Here is an 18,651-nt window from a genome sequence, read left to right as displayed (position 1 = left end):
AGCATGCCTTTCTTACCACCCCCCTTCCCCTCAACTCTGTTTCTCCTCAGCGGCTAAACTGAGTAAACAACTGGGGTCTGCGAGGGGAGTTGTTCAGTGCATGGAAAGCAGATGCCAGGAGTATGATAAAGAAGTGGGGGGTTCACAACTGGTAGGCCTAGAGCATACCTAGGGTTGACTCACACAACCCATTAGCTTCTCCTCACGGGCAGCAATGCCCATGCCCTCCTTGCGCTGGAGCTTTCTTAGAGCAGAAAAAGAGATCTGGCCAAGAGACACCATGTGATAGAAACACAGAGCTTCTTACAGCAGTCAGCGGCATTTGGCACATTTTAATGACATGACATTCTGCATCCAGGCTAAGGCGGAAGCGAAGAGGGGCTGGCCTCTTCTTTCCTTCCTTGCTGTTTGTGCCCAGCAACCGGTCATTGGAGGTCTCCTGCCCCCGAAGATGAAGCCCCAGCCTCCACTGTGAACTCGTTTAGTCTTTTTCTAATGTCATCAGTGTTAGGATTGGAGGGAGCTGGAACTGTTGGCTTAAGCTGTTCACTAACATTAAAAACCTCTCTGGCTCCTGTTTCTTGGCTTCTTTGGAAAGTGTCACATTATAAAAATCCCAGTCCAAAACCAATGAGGACAAAACCTTGAAGACTGAAGGAGGGAAGTGGTGAAGGGTGCCCTTGGTCAATCTTTTGTGTTCTGCTTGTCTTCATCTAGTGCAAGATTCAGCTCCAGTAGCACCTTAAAGACCGACTAGATTTTCAGAGTCTGAGCTTTTGAGAGTCAGATGCAAGAGAGAGGCGTGAAGTCACTGCCTCTCTGTGTGGGGAATACAGTAAGCATGCCTTACTAGGTCAGACCTAAGGCCCGTCTAGGCCACCATTCTGAAAAGGTTCTGTTCCTTAGGCTTTCCCCCCATCAGTTTGGTGTAGTGGTGAAGAGCGCGGGACTCTAATATGGAGAGCCGGGTTTGATTCCCCACTCCTTCGCTTGAAGCCAGCTGGGTGACCTTGGGCTATCCACAGTTCTCTGGAGCTCTCTCAGCCCCACCCACCTCACAGGGTGTTTTGTTGTGGGGATAATAATGACATACTTTGTAAACCTCTCTGCGTGGGCATTAAGTTGTCCTGAAGGGCAGTATATAAATTGAATGTTGTTGTTGTTGTTGTTACTATCATTGGGGTCACAGGGGGTATACTGCCTCAGGACATGGAGGTTCCGTTTAGGTGTCATGGCTAACTGCTGATGATAGAACCTGTCACTCCTCCAATGAAATTTATCTTATCCAGTCTTGTGAGTCCTGTGGAACTTCGAGGCTAAGGACTAAGGCATAAATATGATTCCCATGTCCTGACCCAAACTCTAGCCACTGCGTCATATGGCCACTCCCTGAAAGTTCCATGAATGTTCTCAGCCCATGTTTTCAATGTTTGATCATGTGAATGGGCTCTCAGAAAAATCAAGTTGTTTTTTAGAATATTTGAGCTGAAATGGAGGTGTAAACTGTATTGCATATTCAGGACTATCTTCCTAACGCCATTCTTCCTTTTCTCTCTCTCTCTCTCTCTCTCATTCTTGTTTTCTGCTGTCCATCTCCTTAGCTGAAAGAACTATATGCACTGACGCAACCTCAGGAAACCCCAAGATGGCTGCCAAGCGCAAAGGTGGCCTGAAGCTAAACGCAATCTGTGCCAAGCTTAGCCGCCAGGTCGTCGTCGATCACAAAGGGCCGGAGCGAGCGCAGACTGACAAGGCTCCCCAAGGGCGGGGCGGCAACAGTGGCAGCAACAAGGAGCTCTCCCAGCCTGGTGGGAAGGAGCTGAGGGCAGAGTTTTCTGAGGGGTCCGACTGCGTGCAGAAGATTGAAGAGGACAAGCGGAGGGAGGTGATTGAGAAGTGGGTGAATGGGGAGTACAGCGAAGAGGCCTTGCTGGGGCGGATCGAGGCCAAGGAAGGGAAAGGCTCCGAGGGGGCGGACGTGCCCCCCGAGGGTGTGTACATGGTGCAGCCCAAGGGTTGCAGTGATGAAGAGGACAACGGGGATGAGGCCGAGCCTCAGCGGGGCTCTCAAGATGGCAGCTTCCTGGACGACCGGGAGTCAGACGGGTCTCCCTTGAAGGATGAAAGCTTCCGCCCCTCCCGCAGTGAATTGGGCTCCAAGCTCAGCGGAGGAGTTCCCTCAGGTAAGGCTGTGGGAAGGGGATCTCTGTTGACAGTTGCTGAACCATCAAAAGCTGCCATAATTGGGCCATATTATTGGGCGGTGCCAATTCCCAATGGATGACTTGATGGGTGGGTTTGGGTCTGGCTGACCATGAGGGTTGGGATCAGGAAGGAACTCAATCTACCCCTACCCCCAATTATACTGGCCAGTCACCTGGCCTGGGTATATGCATGTGTGTTGCCCTTTCTCCAGGTTCTACCTCTTGGCTGTGGATCCATGTGACCAACATATTGTGATCTAGATTTTGGAGTGATATAAATGGCTTTTTTGGTCCTCCATATCCTGAGACATTAATTAAAACTCTTAGGCCACTCCCCATCCCATGTTGTATAGTGTGCAACACTCATTTAAAACACTCACAAGTGTTTTAAACAGAAATATTTAAATTGGGTAAAAATTTAAATAATACATGATAGCAAGCTCTGTATATTGTTTGGTGGAGGAAAGAAAGTATGGCAATAAATATTATTAAAATTACTGAAAACATTAACTGTAACTACTATTTCTAGTACAATAGGACAAGTGCATTAAAAATCCTGTAGAAACTTTTGCATAGAAGCAGAAAGGTGGGATGTAAATCTTTGGAATTAATAAACAGAAGTAGCAAGTTAAAATAAAACAGAGATAACAAAACACGTGCAACAAACCATTATCATCCAAGTGCCTAGATTTCTTTTCTCTCTCTTTTATTCATTTGATTTTCCATGAATCTGTTGCAAATCCTGGTGTTTAGAAAGTTGTTATAGTCACAAGCATTCGAGGTGTGCAGCCTTAATGTTCAAATGCATATGTGTGCACATTCGCTGATGCTCCCAGGCCCCATGGAGGCAGCAGCAGGCAGCTTCTCTCTCTCTCTCTCTCTCTCTCTCTCTCTCTCTCTCTCTCTCTCTCTCTCTCTCTCTCTGTGGCGTGCATTGCAAGCCCCTTGGCTGCTTGTGCTCGCTGTTGAAGGTGAAAGGAGAAGGGAGAGTGACATGGTGGGGTGAGGAGAGATTAGCCGGCACGTGGGAGACGGCTTCCTTGCCTGTCTGCCCCTCTAGAGACATTCTGCTGCCTCCCTGGCAAACAATCGTGGCTCCTGTAGTGACACCTCAGTCTGCCACTGCTCTGGCTCAGCTCTGTAGACAAACTGGGTTGGCCTTGCCAAAGCGAACTTATTGTAACAAATGAGTCTTTCTTTCATTCGTATGTTCGTTCTTACGTTCGTTCTTACATTCTTTCGTTCTTTCGTTCTGTCGTCCTTTCCCTTCCCTTCCCTTCCCTTCCCTTCCTCACACTTTCCTAGAAGTTGGGAATCGTTTTCTCTTTCAGTTGTTTTTCCCACTCCCAAGATTTATGGGCCTTTCTTGTCTGTTGCTCTGACTGGGAATGGCAGGCACACACCTCTCGTTCATGGTGAGGGCTACCGTATCCCAATCTTGGCTCTCCAAATGCTCTCATCGGAACTCGCTGGCACACCCTGCCTGCAGCCTTTGCAATACAGATAAGATGAAAAGGGTAGAGGGACCTCCTTTTGCAAGGACGAGGAGTGGGATGTTAACACTAACTTGCCTGGTAATGTGGTTGTTTTATGATGGCTCAAGAAAGGAGGCTGGAAAGGGGAGCAAAGTAAAAAGGCGGGAAGAGGAAGAAACTGGCCTAGTCCGAGCATTCTGTTTTCAGCTGCAAGCCACTGGGTTACATGGAAAGCGGCCCTCCAGTGCTGCTGAGCCCCCTTGAGGTCTGCTATTGGTGCTGGTGTTGGTCCTTCCCATGCAATCCATAGTATCCCACCCCCCCGCCCCCCCAAGACTTGAGATGATCTCACGTCAGCCCCGTTGAAAACAGAACGTTTTCAGAACCGCAGGGAGGACCTAATTCCTCTGGGATGTGTTGAGGAGCCTAAGCAGACACTCCAGGAGGGGAGGCAGAGGGGAGATGTGGGGGCCCACCTCCAAAATGGAAGAAAGACCAAGAGAAACATTTGTATGGAAAGCCACCAAGTCCTTCCAAGGAAGGGGATTTAAAACCCTGGCACCTCCCACTGGGAAGAGCCGTTCAGGATTGAATCCCCAGAAACGCCAGAGGAGAAGGGCATCTTCAAATGAAGTCTTAACTCCATTCAGGTTTAATAACTTTGCTCGACACTTGGCCCTTATTCCTACGTCTCTTACAAGTCACCCCCACCCATCTCACAGCCCCATCAACGTTTCTACCTTTTGTGTCTTCTGGCCGAGCCTCCCTCCCTCCCCACACCCCCCTTCCCCGTTAATAATGCAGCTGAAACTCATCTCCGTTCATCTGTCCCTTCCCTCTTTTCCAGCCTTCGTGAGTTCAGTGGCAACGCACATAATTATGCATATAAGATATAAACAGAGCTGTTTAATTATCCTTCGCCACATCAGTGACAGAGTAATTAACAAACATTGCAAGATCAATGAGGAAAAGTGTGACCTTCAGTTTCCTTTGATAGGAAAGCCCTTGTCTTTCACTGGCACAAGGTGATTGAGCCTGGACTCCCCGCTTAAGTTTGTTTTAATTCCCCCCTTCCCCTCCCAGTTCCAGTTTCCTCAGATGGGATTTGTGTTTGCACCCTCAAAAAATACAGTTAAGAAGAGCAGGGGATTCTTTAAGGAGCAAAAAGCAGAGAGCTGGTCTGGAGGGAGCGAGGCAGCACCATATGGTAGGGCTGTTTTCACAACATGCTTTCTTTGCAAGTCTAAATTGACAAAGGGTCCCACCCAAACTGTGTGGCAGCTTTCAGGTGAGTAAGGCAGGAGGGAAATTCACAGAGGACCAGTCGATTGGTGGCTCTGAGCCAAGAGAGCTAAAAATGGAGCCACTGTATTCCACATCCACACCATTGTTCCCAAGAGGAGAGCAGGAGACTCAAAGCTGTCCAAGAGCACTGGGCTGGCCACGCAAGTGCTGGGTTCCCCGGACCTTTGGGCTTATCCTGTAAGGGCAACCCAAGGCCTGTCCTCTTGAACGGAGGGTTCCAGAGGCAGTGCTGTGTAAAGCAGCTACACAGGCAGCTGCACCAGCACTCACACATTCCTTTGTGTGCTCCGGAGGAGTGGCTGTGTTCATCTGTTGCAGCCGAACGAGCAAAATGTCTTTTGGCACCTTGAAGAGTAACACAGTTTTTGTGGCAACAGCCATCTGATGAAGGAAAAACTTCCCTTTGCAAGTTTTTGTTTCTTTGCTTGCTGATTGGATCACTTGCTTGCTGGTTCTGTTCCTCCTGGCTCTTCCTCTGAGGAGCGCAAAGCGCCCTGTTTCTGGTTCCCCAGCATCCTCCCTTCCAGGCAGTTTACACGGCCAGCCTTGCTTAGTTTTAGCATCCTTCACTTTCAGTACAATCTCTGGAGAGGCTCACAGTCCATAAATCCTCCTTCCTCAGAAAGGTGTCTGTGGGCCCCAGCAAGCCTGCCAAGACCTCTGGACCTCTCCCCCCACCTCCCTGCCCCACACACTTCTCTGCTGTTTATGGTGGCAGCCAGACCCCTTGTCCTAGCTGCCCTCTCAGCTAACAGTTCTAGGCGTGTACGTTATGATAGCCTTGCAAGCAAGCCAACTCGCCCAGTGCTTTGACTGGCCTGCCTGCTTCTGTGCAGCTATCTGAGTAGCTTACAACAGCCTCTAAAGAATAAAGAAATATGAAAGAACTTCCATATAGCTTTCTGCCTGGTTGTCTGGAAGCAACGTTCCCTTGCGGTGGACAGCCAGGCAAGTTGGCCTGAGTGGGTTCAGACTGGTTTATAGATGGCCTCCCAATAGACCAGTGCAGCAACTTTGGGTATTTTGAGGTAACTTTCAGCAAAATCTTATCTTGGAGGGCTCATTTGGTAGTCACAAAATCCACAGTTTTAAGAACCACTGGTGCTGTTCTGAAATTTTACAGTACTACAGGCGGCGTCTTGACTGATCCAGTACCAGAATATACAGGGTGTTTTTTTTTATGGAGCAGAGGTTTGGGGCTGGAATGATCACTAGGTCTCAGCTTTGGAATCCATTCAAAATCTCTTTCTAAAGAGATGTCACCCCTGCCCAGAGGCACCCCAGCAGCCCTGATGTGGGCAGAACTCGGCTTCCCTTCAATCAGGGCATGCGCACATGTTGCCATGCTCAGATTTTGGAAAAATCAAAGAAGGGTACGGCCAGAGTGCTCTACAGGCAACATCTCATGACGATGCAGGAAAAAGCGGCCTAGTAATCTGTTACAGTGTTTTCCGTGGGTATTCTGTCTCAGATGATTCCCACAGCACCTCTACGGCTGGCACCAATATCCGTGACTGGGTGTTCAAGTATGATGCTCTCTGAGATAGACGATCAATCTCCAGTTCCAAATTTACAGCTTGGCACAAACTACTTCAAAGGGGCCGTGCCAGAGCCTCCTATCTGACCAGCATCACTCTTCATAGTCTCAGAACAGCACTGACATCTGTCTTCTTTCAGACCAGTTCTGCTCGACGGTTGCTTTCCCCGAAAACTATTTGCATTGTGCTTTTGAGTACGGGGTGCTCCGGTTCTGGAGGATTTACCCCCCATTACATTATGTTCTAGCCATTATACAAAGCCCAGAACCAAAGGGTGTCATGTTTTAATATGAGGACTTTTAGACCTGGTTATTTTAGTGCAGATATTTATGATTTATGGGTTTTCCCCCCCTTTTAACTCACCGCATCTATTTGTAATAGCCTTTGGCCACATACAGTAGGTGCTTCTGTCTGTCTGTCGTCATGGGCTGCAAGTCACTTGTGCTTCTCCCCCCTGCCTGATGCCTTTAAGACAGGGAAGAACTGCTGCAAGTCCTCAGGATTCTAGCAGGCAGACCAGGAGCTCAGAGCTCCGGACCATGTCTGGGAAGTGGCACAGCCAGACTATGATACACCTGTGCAGATCCTACCCTGATCCTGGTGGGGGTCTGTGTGCGTTATGTGCTGTCAAGTCGCCTCTGACCTATGGCGACCCTATGAATGAAAGACCTCCAAAACTTCCTATCATTAACACAGTCGCTCAGATCCCGCAAACTGGAGGACGTGGTTTCTTTCATTGAGTCAAACCATCTCATTTAGGGTCTTCCTCTTGTCCTGCTGCCTTCCATTTTCCCAGCATTATTGACTTTTCCAGAGAATCTTGTTTTCTCATGATGTGAACAAAGCACAACAGCCTCAGTGTTGTCATTTTAGCTTGTAGGGAGAATTCAGGCTTGATTTGATCTAGCGCCCGCTTGTTCATCTTTTTGGCATGCATTTGACTTATTCCCCATAGACTTTGGCAGGAGCACACAGATGTGAGCATAAGTCTCTCTCTCTTCCCCCTCCCCCCCCATCGGCACCTCTTTTATTTCATGGCCTTTGGCCTCCTGTTGGCCTTTTTTTCTTTCTGTACCCTTATATGCGTGTATCTCTTAGCCAACTGAGACTCTGCACACACACCTTGCCCCTATCTAGTGCCATTTCCCCAGAACTCACCTTTCCCTCCAACACTGTTGGGCTTTTTAAAAAAACCTACATATTCCTAGTACTGATTTTAGAACATCGCAGGGAAGGTGTTGGGCACTAGAAAAAAGCACAAGGCTAACACCTGTGTGGAAGGTCTGTTGTCACTGCATTTGCAGCATCAGTGAGAGCAAAACTGGGCCTCACCCCCATATGAAAGCAGCTGATGCGACCCTGTCATGTGCACGCTGCTCTGTGGAAGGAAGAGTTGTGCCCACTGCACCCCTTCTCTTTGATGGTAGAGAACACATTCACAGAGCACCCTGTGGGTGCTGGCCAGAGTTGCTGTGACTTATGTCTCATTACTAAGAGTTGCCCTCCAGGAAATGAGGAACAGCTTGCAAGGAATCCCAACTGGCTCCGCACGCGCTTTGGAACCATGCCCTCAAACAGTGCTGCTGCTTTATCCAGCCCACCTTTACCAACCCTTCCCAACTCCTCCTCCTAATTTTTCTGGTCAGAATAGAAAATGAAACTCTGACGGGGACCCTCTGCCTGTCCCCCAGAGTCCAGACCTTCTGCTCCATTTGGACTGTTTTGCTTTCCCTTCCATATATAGTGTGTTGCTGTGGGCTATTTTTAGTCCCCTTCGGGTTTCTCTCTCTCTCTCCCTCTTTGCTAACTCGGAATCCTTTGTGATACGATAGCTGCTCCAAGCCATACACAGACCTCTACTCTTTGGCAATGCCCACAAATGGATAGCAGCAAAATGCAAAGCAGGGGAGCCCTTTTGGCACCTTGCAGCAGAGGTTGAGGGTTAAGAATGGAGAAGGACAACCCTTTGGGAGATTCCTACGAGAGTCACGAAAGCGCCAAGGGGCAGATAGCTGCTTGGCCCCAGATCCCAGACTTGCAGTGCTCTCCTACTTCCCAAGTTCCGTCTCTGTTTTTCTTTCGGCTGCTTAACCTTTGCATGGCCAGACTTGACAATTGCTACAGGATTCCTCTGCCAAAGAGATTGACAGAATACCAAGGGGAAAGTCTCCCCCCTCCCATCTTCTTTAGGGTTTGTTAAAAGGAGCCTTAGTTTAATTCCCCTTTCATAGTCCCTCTGTGCTGTCTGTGTGGTTTTTCTGTGGCCTGGATGGGATTTCACCACACTGGGAGTGTGGGATTGGGGAGGGGGGGGACACGAGGGGATCGTTTTACAGGTCCGAGGAGAGATGAAAAGCAGAAGCGGGGAAGACGGATTTAGCAGGAACAGGGAAATCTTAGACCTGGGAGAGGCAGGATTGCAGGGGATTAATCGCTTTTGTTGGGGCTCTAAGGTTACAGCAGGGAAAGGCAGCAAAAGGGCAAAAGCTCTGAGGCTGGAGGAAACACTTTAATGCTGCGGTGGTGCATGAACATGAAATGCGATGCTTGCGGCGCACCAGGATGACCAGGGAGGAAGCGGCACACGTGAAGCCATACTCCCATCCCCATCTTCGTGGCACTATGAGACCCAGGCAGTCACCAGCAGAGTCGCTCTTCCTAAATCCCGAAACATTTCAAGCCCGGGTTGGTCTGCGAGAAGGCTGTGGCCAAAGTGACCTGGGGTGGGTGACAATGTAAATCAGCCTTCCTGCATGACTGCTAAATGATCCAGAAACCTGAAACAAGCGCCTTTAAAAGTGGCTTTCTTTTTTCATGCGTGCACACTGACAAGGACTGAAAAGCACTTGAAGTGGCACACGAGCGTTTGGCTTACAGCCCAGCTTTGAGGCAGAAGGCTGACAGACTCTCTCTCTCCTTTTTCCTTCTCCTGCTTGGAGCAGCTTCTCTCGCTCTTCTAAGCCCTCTTCCTGCTCTCCTTCTTCACCCAAAGCACTCAAGCTTCCCCAGGGCCTTCACTGTCCCTTAATCTGTCTCCGTTACTTTCTATCCATCCCAGGTCACGCTGGTCTTGTCTGTCTAGTTTAGGATTTGTAAAGCCCCCAAACAGAATCTGTCTGATGTTTACTTTGTACAACACCATGTGCGCTTCGGATGCTACAGAACAGTATTTGTGGTTTCAGAACTTCCCTTTTTTGTACTCATGGATTATTTGGAGATGGTCTTAAGATCATCACTGGGGTTCCATCGATGGCGACTTGGACTTGCATCTGAGAGAGCTGGGTTCAGGTCCCAGTTCTGTGCCTGTGCCCTTTCTCCTCTAACTTAGGAAGGCGGAGTTCCTAAGAGTTAAAAGTGAGTAACTGGATGTGACAGCAAGGGAGTCTTGAAGGAATCCCAGACACAGTAAGAAACAGCAAGAGCTGGCCCCAGAGGAGGAAAACAATGTCAGGCTTCAGTCTGAAGCCCAAGACCTTGCAAGCATATTGGTGTGATCTTGTCCTTCCTAGCATTCAGCAAAACTACCTAGTAGGGCTCCTTAGTGGTTCATATCTGGAGCAAAAGGTGGATTAAAATTCTGCATGAAATAAGCAGGAAGCCTTCAAGGAACTGCAGGGAAGAGGGAACAGTTTGAAAAATCCTACCCCTGAAAGTCTTCTCTGCCAGGATTTCCTAGTCATAAGGCTTCACCAGGTTGGTTTCTCCTCCCATTCCCCCCTTTTTAACTGAGAGCTAAGCTACAAGAGACAAATTACACGAGGAGGAGCACGTGAAGGGAGTTGCAATGTTAGCCGGGAAGCTGAGTTTTAAAAGAGATTGGAAGGCTTTGTCAATTTCCCGTCTCTACAGAGCCAGGGAGATGGCTGTTCAGAGGGTTTGCTAATTTCCTCTTCTCCTCTTAGAAGGGGAGGTGAAACTGACAGAGCCTTCAGGAGGTAAAGAGGAAATTAACAAACCCTCTGAGGAGCCATCTCCCTGGCTTTGTAGCGAGGGGAAATTGACAAAGACTTCTAATCTCTTTTAAAACTCAGCTTCCCGGCTAATATTGCGACTCGCTTCACGTGCTCCTCCTCGTGCAACTCGTCTCTTGTAGCTTGGCTCTGACTCACAGCTGATCTCAAACTTCCTTGCCTGCTAGACTGTTTTCAGTTTTTATCCGTGAGGATAGTTTAGGTGGGTAGCCACGTTGGTCTCCGGTAGAACTGCAGGATTTGAGTCCAGCAGCGCCTTAAAGTCCAGCAAAAGTTCCAGAGGGTGGGCTTTCGAGAGTCACAGCTCCCTTCTACAGACTGAGGAAGCCCCTTTGTGTAGCTTCTGTCAGCCACACAGAGGTCAGCTAGTTCACATTTAAGATATAGCAATAAAAAAACAAAGTTGCCAGGTTTGAAGAGGTACAGGCTTAGGAAATGTCCTCTCACCCTCAGAAACAACTGGTTGCCTCAACTACAAGCCCATCTCCTAGGTCCTCTTGAGGGAGAAAGGCATCCTAAGCATGCTTGAAATAGCTCTTTCCCATGTACAAAATACCTCCGTCTTTTCCCTTTCCTCCAATGACCTGGGTTAAGAATATAAGAATGTAAGACTTGCTTTGCTGGATCTGATCAAATGCCCTGTCTAAGGAGCGGCCGTTGTTTGTCTGGCAATCCTAGCATTTGATAGTTAGAGGTCTATTGGCTCAGAATTTGTAGAGGGTTCGTCTTAAATCTCTTGCCAAATAACAGCTGTTCTGGATCTCAGATCATGTGGAGGATTTTAAGAGAGCCCTTTTGGTCCCCTGGATAGAGAGTCAGGCTCAGAGCTGGGAGATCTAGCTTCAGTTCTTACGTCTGCCCTTTGGATGACCTTGACCAAGCTGTTCTCGGTTCTATAAAAGGAGCAGTAATAGGGAACCAGTAGTTGTGTGAAGGAGATCTCCTTCTGCTCTGGAGACCCGATTCATACCTAACTTTGCATGCGGTGGGTCAGGGACAGGGGGAGGAAGTTTGGCACAGAGAACCAAGTATGAACGCTCCTTTCATGTCTTGGGTTCATGGTTCTCTGCTTGACCACTTTCTCTTGTTTAGGATATGGTGGTATCCTGTTGTTGTTGTTGTTGTTACTGTTGCTGTTGTTGCTGCTGCTGCTGTTGTTAAAGGCATCCTGAATGGGTTGGTTGGGAGAAGGGTTGGCATAGTATCATCAACTCACCACATCTTGATGCAACATTCTTTTCAAAGACTTTTCACAGTTTTGCAATGCACAAATGGGGTGTGTGGCTTGCTGTGGTGCTTTCTCCATGCCTAAAAAACGCCCACCAGACTCCCATAAATGATGATTCTGTGGTTAGAGCCTAAGACCAGACCTAAACAAAACTGTACTCCACAGTTCTAAAAATTCAAGTTAAAACAAAAAGAAAAAAATGCTTCCCACTATTAAGACCCTTTGTCTGTAACACAGCATTCGTGTGAACTGACCTATCCAATGCCAAGCGTACCGGGGTAACTTCAGTACGTTACTTTGTCACCTAAGTTTCCTTTAGTTGTGTGACTGAATCCATCTCAAACCATTTGGTAGGGCTGATGGGATGGTCAGGATGTTCAACTAAATGAGGTCTTCAGAAAAGAGAGGGTGGGGTGAGAGTTTCCTGCCCCTCTTCCTTTTATCCTTTTTTCCCTGTCTGCTGCAGCTTTTTATTGTCTCCCTGCTCCTCCTCCTCCTCCTCCTCCTTCCTGCTCCCGTCTTACCCTGGTGTCCGTCTCCCCTGCCAATCATTCCTCTTGCCTTGCCTGTTGCTCTCCGTCCTGCTTTTCCTGCCGTCTTTCTTCCTCCCCCGTTCCCCACCACACTCCCCTTTTCCCTCAGCCACCTCCTCGCTGTCACCCTCGCACACAAAAGGGAAGCTGTGACGCCTTTGGCATCTTGGCAGTGGCCTCACTTCCAGTAAAATTACTTCTTCTTCATATTAGGCCAAGGCAAGAGTGCAGAGACATTTATGAAACTTTGTTTAATGTACTGAAAAGCCATCGGCTAGAACATTTAGGAAATTGATTTTCCTGGCATTGATGAACTCTTTTTATTTTACCCCAGTATTAATTACTTTTTTTTAAAACAAATTAATTTAAGAGTCGTAAAACCGAACAAGTGAGCCAAACGTCAGTAGATCATGTACCCGTCTCTCCCCACTCCCCACCACTCAAGCTGGCACAGAAAGGAAGAGGAAGCCCACCCACCCAAGTCACACGCTTTCTTGTTTTCTTTGATTCCTTCAGGGGAGGCTTCCTCTCTGCGGGACTACGCTGCCACCACCATGAACGAGTTCCTAGGCATGTTTGGCTACGACGACCAGAATATGCGGGATGAGCTGGCTCGCAAGATTAGCTTCGACAAGCTGAACGCTTCTACCTCCGAGGCTGCCACAGCTGCTGTCGCCACCTCTCTTGCTGGCGAGGATGCCATGAGCAAGAGAGCCCGCTTTTCCAAGTATGAGGAGTATATCCGCAAGTTGAAGGCTGGGGAATCAGTCCCGTTCCTCCAACTCAAGACCGAGGAGCTGAGCAGCAAACTGGGCAAGGAAGCCCCTCCAGTTCTGAGTCAACCAGTTCGGTTACCGGCTCCTGATGCTTTGCTCCTGCCGGAGACAAAAGCTACCATTTTGCCCTTGCCCTCACCAAGCAGTTCCCAGATGCAAGGGCTGATGTCTCGGGCCTCCAAGTATGACTTCTTCATCCAAAAGCTGAAGACGGGTGAAAGCATCAGGCCTCAGAATGGAAACACCTACAAAAAGCCCTCCAAGTATGACTTGGAAAATGTCAAGTACTTGCATCTCTTCAAGCCAGGGGAAGGTAGCCCAGACATGGGAGGGGCCATCGCCTTCAAGACCGGAAAAGTGGGCCGTCCTTCCAAGTACGATGTAAGGAACATCCAGAAGCTCCCCCCGGTCAAAGCTCCGACGCCCAACTTGGGCCCGACCCCCGTTGCCAGTACCCCCAGCAGCACGTCGGTGGCTGGACCTGAGCAGCCAGCCTCGCTGCCCTTCAACACTCCAGAGTACCTGAAATCCACCTTCTCCAAGACAGACTCCATCACAACTGGAACGGTTTCTACTGTTAAGTAAGTCTAACCCTATTCCTCTTCCATAAGGGAAAGAGAATAAAAAGAGAGCTGCAACACTTGATAGTTATTTTGTAGCCTTCCTCTGGGTTTCGCTTCTCAAATTAAGATGCAAGCTGATGGCTGAAAACAGCTGTCGAGCATTGGACACATTTAGAATATCTTCGGTGTATCCTCAGCCATGTGTGCATATATATTTATATTTATTGGGCAACGTCAGTTCCAGAGATCCTAGAGACCCATTTTGCATGGCCTGCTACTTTGCAGCGTGGATTAAAATCAGTAATGGAAGAGGCATATCCCTAAGAAAACACTGGTGGCATCATCTCTGCAAAAGAGTTTGCGATGGGTAGCTGTGTTCTTCTGTCTGTGGCAGTAGAAAAGAGCAAGAGTTCAGTATGAGCTTTCGTGAGTCACAGCTCACTTCTTCTGATACCTTCAGGTACGAAAGCTTGTACCTTACCACAAATTTTGTAAGTATTATAGGTGCTGCTGGACTCTTGCTCTTTTCTATTGCTGCAAAAGAGTTGAAAGTTATATTGAAGTGAGAAGGTTTAAGAGGGGTAAGAGTTGGAGTCTCAAACAGGGAGGTGGTCCAAAGAAGGCAAGGAAAGCATTGCCAGGGGTAGGAGGGGACCAAGGCTGCAGTTGGGCCTTTTTCATGGAGTGTGTTGGGGATAGGAGGCAGCCAAAGGCTAGACAGCTAGTTAGGTCTTAGAAAGGAACAGATTGGGGGTCTGGGGGACGAATGCATGCAAGGCAGGTCTGATTGTGCTGGTCAGGGGGTAACAGCAACTCCAGCGATCCACCTCTGGAGGTGGCCATAAGCTGCTGCTGTCTGTTCATGACACCATCCAGTTGCCAGCCCACTCCCCCAGGAACCGCGAGCTCTGAGCGGGTAACTCCAGTGCATCTTGCTGCATCAGTCCCGTAAGTCCATGTCTGGGATAAGCAGGATCTTTTTCTCCCCTTGTGTTAAAGCCAACAGGAGGAGTTCAGTTAGGGTAGGTAGAGGCAGCCTGCTTTCCTTGGAATGTTGGCCTGTAGCCTTGAGCCTGAACCCCGAGGCCTGAACATGGCCATCCCAATGGGACAAAGCTCGGGTGGGTGGGAGTCAAGGAGCCCCATTGTTTTGGGTTTGCTGAGAACCAGGCGACAACATTTGAAAGCCCCAAGCATGCCAAAACTGAGCCAACTTTCCAACCCGGCTCGCGTGCCCAGGATGGTGCATGTTGGCTTACTGGCACGGGTCCTTTAACTTCCAGAGACATGGTTTCAGGCTTTAAGGAGAAGCAACCTGGCTGGGCCATAGCCTTGCGTTGCCTTTTCCCTTGTGAGAAATCAACCCATGAATTTAGTGGGGTCCTTCAGCAAAGAGGCGAGCAACTGATGGCCCACACACCAAACCAAGTCCGAGACAAATGCAGCAGTCACTTTGCCCTGACACTATCATGGCAGACAGATAGAGGGTCTTAACCCCAATCATAGTTGCTTTTAGGAAGAAGAGGAAGGTGCTGAAAGTCTGCAGGGATGGACCGCTCACAAAATTCTTTCAGCTGCCCCTTCCCGCAGTGTTTCAATCTGAGTATGCTGACAAAGGCAGCAAGGGAAGAAAGAAGGAGTGGCCCCACTGGCCAAAGTTGTCCGCCACTAGTTGATAATTCCCGTTTCACAAGATTGGGGCAATTTACAAGACCTCTTTGCAAGCTCAGATCTCAGTCCGGGAAGCCTTTTCCCATTCACTCATTCATGTTGTCAGCATGGAGACGAACAACTGAAGAAGGCATGCCCATGTCTTGAGACCCCCATATACTAAAATATCTTTTAGCTCTCATCTGTGAGGAGAGGAGAGAAATAAGTGCTGGGGCACAGGCAACCATGGCTGTTGTGCCCCTTTTTCTCTCGTACCCATCCGTTCACCTCTAATATTCTGCATTTTACAGAATGGGAGCAGGGAGATTGGAGATGCTAGGTGCCTCAAAAGAGTCTTGAAAGGGAGGGAAAGAGCTGAAGTTTAAATACAATGGCTAGTAGGACTGAAGCCAAGCAAAGGACATGAACAAAAATATCGACCTCAGCTGTGTTAAAGTTGCCACCCCGTTGGCTTCATCACGTGGCCATAGCTACAGGCTACAAATTGAGTTGGTCCCGTACTGGGCCAGTCCGATGAGCACTTCACCCACACAGTCTGCTAAAATACACCTAGAAGTCCCCATTTGGCCTGCAATGATTTTCAGTTGTGGAGATCAGCCCCAAGAGTGTCAAGGGCAGCCAGATGTGTGATTCCAAACTCTCAACATGTTTGGCGTTTTGCTGTTAATCACAATCCCAGATCTGTTTCCTTCCTGCCTTTCACTCTCTCGCTCTCTTTTTCCACCGCGGTTGGGGATGAACCTCAAGTGCACTCTCTTCTCTGGCCACAAAACTTCCTCGGGCTGGGGGAAAGCGAGATGGCTTCTGTGCCGAGCTTCGGCGCGGTTTCTTCCGTGTGCCGTGCATTTATGTGAGAATCCTCGAAGGGATCTGGGAAGCCGATAGCTCTTTGCTCAAGACTCAAGCTAGTGCTTGGGGTGAAAATGAAGCAGCTGTTTCTTTTGCATCTGAGATGATGGTACAGAGAAGGCGGTTGTAGCCCCCATTTTCTCTTCCCCTCAGGCAGCCTACCTGAGCAGTGCATGTTGTACAGGCTACGTGGTTGCCAAGTAGCAATTCCACAGTTCAAAGAAGACTATCTTCTTTATGTAAATTATAGAGTAAGCCAGCATGTTCCCCTTACAAGCTTCACCAGGGACTTTCATTGCCCCACACACCTCCTCCTCATGGTAGCTCCCAGCGTCCCAGTCCTAGCCAATGCATCTCCTTACCGTACCTTGGTTGTGCAGATAGTTGCACGTGCACAGAAGCGCAAAGGACTATGGCATCTGGGACTGAGAAAACCAGCAGCCATTTCAAGATGCAATAGGGGGGTGGGGGAGCTGTGGTGAAGAATGGAAGAGGCAGAAGTTTGCCAAACTGATAGAAGAGGTTTGTTGGGCTGGTTTTGAGCCAGTGGACCTCGGGGGTCACACACATCTCCTGGGCACCCACTGCCCCCCTCGGATGCCGAGCAATGCTTGAGGACATAGTGTGAGAGAGAGGGGCTTGGACTGTGTTGTGACACCGCCTTGCTAACCATCTCTGCCCTGTGTGTGTTTCTCATTAGGAACGGATTAACCACTGACAAACCAGCTGTCACCGAAGATGTAAATATTTACCAGAAATATATTGCCAGGTAGGCCGATCCCTCCCCCCGTGGGTTTCTTGGGGAAAGGGCGGAGGGGGTCTTGGGACAGAAATGCCTGGGGGGAGGGGGTGGGGTCTCTGTCTGTCTGTCTGGGTGAAATGTAAAAAACCAGTGACGGGCACTGAGTCTTTCCATTTCTCTCTGACATCCACACCGACTTCCCACCGCCGCCGCTTTGCCTTCTCCGAGGAGGAAGCCTTCTCCAGCCTCTCCCCTTTTTTAGGGCAGAAGGATGAAAAAGAACAGCCTCCGGAGGCCTGGGCCTTTATCCCGCTCTCAGTTTCTTGCTCAGGGTTATTTGTTCGGTGGCTGTCTGCAGGTCATTCCAGGGCTCTTTGTCCACAAGTAGTGGGCTCACATCTGCTGAAGTATGGGGTTCCCAAACAGCCAGCTTTAATCCAAGCCAATGAGATATGGATCAATATGGATGCCTGTCTGGCTGTGTTTTATCTGGCTGCCTGATTGGGGGTTTTTTTCCCCCGTGCAAGCCAATTGGTATACTTCGGCATGGTTACAATTCATCTATACAAATGTGCAATAGCCTGGTTTATTTTTCTCTCTTTGAAAGATGGGGCTCTCCTGCAGTGGGGCTGTGGCAGTCCTGCCATCCACTAAGGAGAGAGACAGAGATGAGGGTGTCTGTTGCCAAATAAGAGATTGGGAACAGTGTTGAGATTTTAGAGAGGGCTAGAGCAGACAAAACACTCGTCAAATTCAGTGGGAAGGTGTTGGAGGGAGGGTGGCAGCTGCAGTACCCAGAGGTGCGTTCCTCCATCAAGAGGAGGAGGAGGGAAGGGAGGAGGCCCCAGGAGACAGAGGGCAGGGAGGTTGTTTCTGTTGCACAGTCAGCATGAAATTTGTGGTGTCACGGCGAGAGACCAGATTCTAGGAGATCCAAGTTCCAATTCCCATTCTGCTATGAAGCTCACTTGAGTGACCTTGGGCCAGTTGCACACGCTCAGCCTAACCTACCTCACAGGGTTGTTGTGAAGATGAAATGGGGAAGGAAGAATGAGAAATCCTTGGTTCTTTAGGAATGAGGTGTGGTGTATTCAGGGGGCACAAGACATTGTTGCGGTCCATTCTCACCAGCCTCTTCCATGCCAGTTTGGGTGATACTCTTTTTTTTTAGCCTAGGCAGTGGAAAACTGAGCTCCATCCCCCTTTCTTTGTTGTGGGTTTTTTGACCCTGAGGAGTATACCCCAGATAACTGGGGCAGGGTATTCATTCCCGAGAGAACTGACACTGTATTGAGAAAGGCTTCATCTTCCAGGGGTATACACAAGCTGTCCCCTCCCCTCCTCACCGTTTCCTTTAAAGTTTTTTGAAATATTACCCATGAGAAAACCCTTTTCAAAAAGGTTTTTTTCACAGTGGCGAGGGTGGGATGAATGTACACACGCTATTCCAAGAGCAGTTCCTCTGTCAGTCCTCCACCATCTCCCTGGAAAGCGATAATCTCTCTCTGACCACAGATGATTTTACCCCTTAACAGACACTCACCACTATGGCAATCAGCAGTGACAGCTGAGATGTGAACTCTCCACTGGTTTAACAGCAGCATACCTCTGAATGCCAGTGTGTGGAAGGGGGGGGGCAACGGAGGGAGCAGTGTTGCCTTTGCACCCCATCGGGAGGCTTGCCCCAAAGCCTCCATCGGAGACAGGATGCTAGGTTAAGTGGGCCTCTGGCCTGGTTGAGGTGGCCTTTTTGTGTCCCTATTTCTTGTACTGGCAATAAGGTGGCTTAAAGAGGG

General features: G+C 49.1%; 1 protein-coding gene across 1 annotated transcript in view; it reads left to right on the top strand.

The window, feature by feature from the left end:
* The window catches only part of CASZ1 (castor zinc finger 1), a 115,844-nt gene that overhangs the window by 53,976 nt on the left and 43,217 nt on the right, over window positions 1-18,651 (top strand). The window contains exons 2-4 of the mRNA XM_055001350.1: window positions 1,602-2,183; window positions 12,771-13,611; window positions 16,814-16,882. Of these exons, the coding sequence (XP_054857325.1) occupies window positions 1,602-2,183; window positions 12,771-13,611; window positions 16,814-16,882 (1,492 nt within the window). The remainder of the gene's footprint in view (window positions 1-1,601; window positions 2,184-12,770; window positions 13,612-16,813; window positions 16,883-18,651) is intronic.

Source organism: Eublepharis macularius, chromosome 17, assembly GCF_028583425.1.
Source record: "Eublepharis macularius isolate TG4126 chromosome 17, MPM_Emac_v1.0, whole genome shotgun sequence".
Classification (NCBI taxonomy): domain Eukaryota; kingdom Metazoa; phylum Chordata; class Lepidosauria; order Squamata; family Eublepharidae; genus Eublepharis; species Eublepharis macularius.
The sequence above is the reverse complement of the archived record's forward strand: the minus strand, read 5'-3'. Positions and strand labels throughout refer to the sequence as shown.